The sequence below is a fragment of the Triticum dicoccoides genome, unplaced genomic scaffold (genome assembly GCF_002162155.2).
Source record: "Triticum dicoccoides isolate Atlit2015 ecotype Zavitan unplaced genomic scaffold, WEW_v2.0 scaffold180103, whole genome shotgun sequence".
Lineage (NCBI taxonomy): Eukaryota > Viridiplantae > Streptophyta > Magnoliopsida > Poales > Poaceae > Triticum > Triticum dicoccoides.
The window spans coordinates 1-3,556 of NW_021225595.1; the positions used below are offsets into that span (position 1 = coordinate 1).

General features: G+C 51.3%; 1 protein-coding gene across 2 annotated transcripts; it reads left to right on the forward strand.

Moving 5' to 3' along the window:
• Window positions 1-234: 234 nt before the first annotated feature.
• Window positions 235-3,245, forward strand: LOC119344691. 2 transcript variants are annotated; one of them, XM_037615057.1, is made up of 5 exons: window positions 235-1,625; window positions 1,752-1,920; window positions 2,010-2,230; window positions 2,391-2,716; window positions 2,857-3,245. In XM_037615057.1, exons 1-5 carry the CDS (start codon window positions 308-310, stop codon window positions 3,082-3,084), a joined length of 2,262 nt encoding a protein of 753 aa, XP_037470954.1. In that variant the 5' UTR covers window positions 235-307; the 3' UTR covers window positions 3,085-3,245. The 2 variants fall into 2 exon arrangements, with proteins under 2 accessions (XP_037470954.1, XP_037470955.1); XM_037615058.1 differs by having other exon boundaries at window positions 2,394-2,716.
• The last annotated feature ends 311 nt before the right edge of the window (window positions 3,246-3,556 follow it).

Consider the following 3,556-nt stretch of genomic DNA (forward strand, 5'->3'; position numbering starts at 1 on the left):
CCTCCACCGTGTACGCGGCGGTGTACGATACGATCCAGTTACCCATCGCACGTGCTCCAACCGCCCAAAGCAAAACGAGAGCGCGCGAACTCTAACTGCCGCCGGTTGTGTTTCCTTCCTTACGTGCGCCTCCGCGCGCGGCAACCGCCGCATCCCTTGGAACTGTCGTGTCCCTTGGCGCCATACATAAACCTCCTCACGTGTAGAGCCGCCAGTGCGCTTCACACAATCAGTTTCCACCGCCATTGTTTCCCCACTTCACCGGCACATTCGCCAGCGTCCACGTCCGCCGCTCGAGCGAGTCACAATGGCCGACGAGCACTATGACGAGAGCTACGTCGACTGCTTCATCAACTTCGACGCCATGGAAGAGCCGTCCATGGAGGATCTCCTGGGAGCCAGGCAAACCAGGGCCGTCGCCGCCCAACACCAACAGGATGCGGCGACTCTCGTCCACCAGGCACCGCCGTCCGGTGACGTTGACGCGCAGTACCTCCAGGCACCGGCGCCACCGCCGATTCAACACCAGCAACTGCCCTACGAGCCGTATTTTTACGGCTTCCAGGATGAAATTCTGATGCCGGAGCCCATCCCTCAAGTTCATCCAATTATGCAGGTTCAGGACGCGCCTTCCGCTCACATGCAGAACCATCAGGCCCCGGCGCCGGCGCCGATGCACGAGCACGGCCAATACCAGCATGTGGTAGGGGATATCCCTCAGGCGCCGGCAGCGCCTGCCAACCATGAGGACCACCAAATGCTGGATGGGCCGTCGGATATAATGCTGGACCAGTCGCTGTTACACGATCTAATGCAGATGCTGACGCCCATCGGTGACGTTCAGCATGACATTCAGGTGGCGCGCTCCGACCATGTGCAGCACCTTCAGGCTCCGGCGACGGCCGTCCAACACCAACAGACGCTAGGCGAGTCGTCGGCCCAACACTTTCAAGGTCCAATGCCAGGGGAGGCGTCGATCCACATGCAGAACCATCAGGTAACGGCGCTGGTGCCGATGCCCCTCCAGTCTCAGGCGCCCGCGGCGCCCTCCGGCCAGGAGCAGCATCTTCAAGCGCCCGTCCACCAAATGCAGGATGAGTCGCGGGATTATAGCTTCGGTGATATAGTGTTGGACGAGTCGCTGCTCCAAGACCTAATGCAGATGGCATCGCCCATGGCTCACGACATCCAGGCGGTGCCCGCCGACCATGTGCGGCAAGTCCAGGCTCCGGCGCCGGCCATCCAGCACCTCAACCAACGGATGCCGGCCGAGTCGTCATCTCAAGGCTTCCACAACCAAATGCTAGGCGAGTCGTCGGCTCGACCCTTCCACGCTCAAGTGCCAGACGCGGCGTCCACTTGCGGCTCCAGTCGAACGCCGATGCCGGCATGCCAGGAGAACATCCTTAGCCCTCGTTCCTCCGGCTGCTCCTCCATGGTGCGCGAGTACTTGATAGGAAATGACCAATTTAATATTGCTGAGGCGCCCCTCATGAGCGACAGCGGCAGCAATGGTGTCCCAAGTGCGGGCTTAATGGAGGATGAGCAAGGTTTCGTGCCGCTCATGCCGGGGCAACTACAATGTAGCCAATGCCATGTTGTTAGGCAAATCAGGTTCCAATGTGGTAAGCACACGCATGCACCCTCTTCCCCATCTTACTAACATATATGCACTAGCTACTTACCATCTTGCAAAAAGTACTTGTCACAATATTCCTTGACAAATGATTTTCCGCGTGTAAATTTTGCAGAGATTCCACTTGTTCTCATCTTTCTCCACAGTGCGAAGCACACAAGCTTTAAGGATGCTATCCTTAATCGCAATGTGTCGACGCGAGGAACCTTTGAGCATGCTATCCTTGATCGCCATCACTTTGCTGTTGACAGACAAGTCCCTAGAGCCGAACGGATGTACATCGAGTAAGTGTCTCAAACACAACACAATTATATACATTCTCCGTGAAATCCATCCACAAATCCTAATTTTTGTTGCATTTTGTATGGTCTAGTTTCCGTAGGCGCACGGGTGAGTTTGTGCTCAACTTTCTTGCAAACATTGTGGATGCACTAAGAACGGAAAAGGGGGGCACCCTGGAGGACACCTCTGAAACTGTCCAGAGAGTGCCGACCAGATCCAACGTCAATCCAGATCCGGCACTTCGAAACGACGCATTGCATCAAGTGGAAACTACAATGCTGAACACGGTCATAAACTCCACTGCTGTAAAGGGTTAGTACATCTGTCTACATATTTCAAAGCATACATAATCAGTTTGTGTATCAACCAAGAATGCATTTTTTTCCTTCTTTCGGAAAAGATACACAACAGAGTATCTTTGTATGGAGTGATCACGCAACTGTAACCATTCTCTTTATTACATATGCTGCAGCAGAAGCAGCGCAGCCGGCACCACCGCCTCCTGCTGCTGAACCGGAGCCGGCCATTGAGGCAACTACAAATACCGTGCATGAAATACTAACGCCTACTAATATTTTCGACTCTTCCGATGTCGTTGCGGAAGAGCAACCCATTAGTGAGGCTGCTAAGCTGCAACAAGAGGCGTCGGCGAGCTTGAGCGAGGAGCAGGAGGTAGAGGAGGAGATGCGGCAGTACCTGCATGAGATGATGGTGAAGGCTCGGAGGGAACTGGACATGCCATACGGCCAGGTACAGAAGTTTTGCCGTGGCAATACCTACACCTGGATGTGGCGCCGGGTACGTACATGTCCCACGACTGATGCATGCATGCATGAATATGTCTTCATATTCCTTTGTTATTAGAATTATAGAACATCCTATATCGTATGCAAAAATGTTTGGTACATACTTCAGGTGTCATTTGGTGTTTCCTGCAGATTAGTACCCTCAACAGGAGGATCATAAACTTCGAGGAGAAATCATTGAATGTTACACTAAATGGACTGTTGACAATCAAGAAGGAGGTCGATGAAGCAGTTGTTGAGAAAGAACGGCTGCTTGCTGAAATCGTCAGGGGTATGAAGAAGCAGAGGGAGAGCAGGGGCAAAAATGACAGGGAAGCTGGTACTTCCAGTACCAAGAAGGCTGGTGGCGCTTCGAACTAGTATATGTATTTTGGTTGTACTTCGTACTGTAACTTATGTCTAAGATTGCTACCTGTTTTATCTTCCAAAATATTGTGATCATGTGTTGTTAATAAGTAAGATTAAATTTTATTCCTGGCCATGTAATTAATATTGTAAGCAGCATACATTATTGTATTAATCCCGTGTTACATGTGATTCATGCTATCGATCTCAGAAAGAAATTTAATAATGTATACATTTCACAAGAAAAACAAGCCCACAACAGAGTATTATGAAACCACATAAAATCAAGATGAATAGTAGTTGAATAGTACATAATAAAGTGCCCTAAACAACGGGCAAATAAATGGATTCATCAGCTATGAATTCTAGCACAGGAGAGAGAACATGTATGGTCGCCCGCAGCGCCGTCCGACCAGCAGCAGCACCTTCAAGCGCCCGTCCATCACCAAATGCAAATGCAGCATCAGTCATCAGATTATAGCTTCGG

Bases quoted from the DNA above. Each gene is read 5' to 3' on its own strand.
- LOC119344691 (XM_037615057.1), top strand. From the start codon at position 308: ATGGCCGACGAGCACTATGACGAGAGCTACGTCGACTGCTTCATCAAC. The intron at 2,231-2,390 runs GTTAGTACATCT...CATATGCTGCAG, and splicing joins AAACTCCACTGCTGTAAAGG to CAGAAGCAGCGCAGCCGGCA. The intron at 2,717-2,856 runs GTACGTACATGT...TGTTTCCTGCAG, and splicing joins ACACCTGGATGTGGCGCCGG to ATTAGTACCCTCAACAGGAG.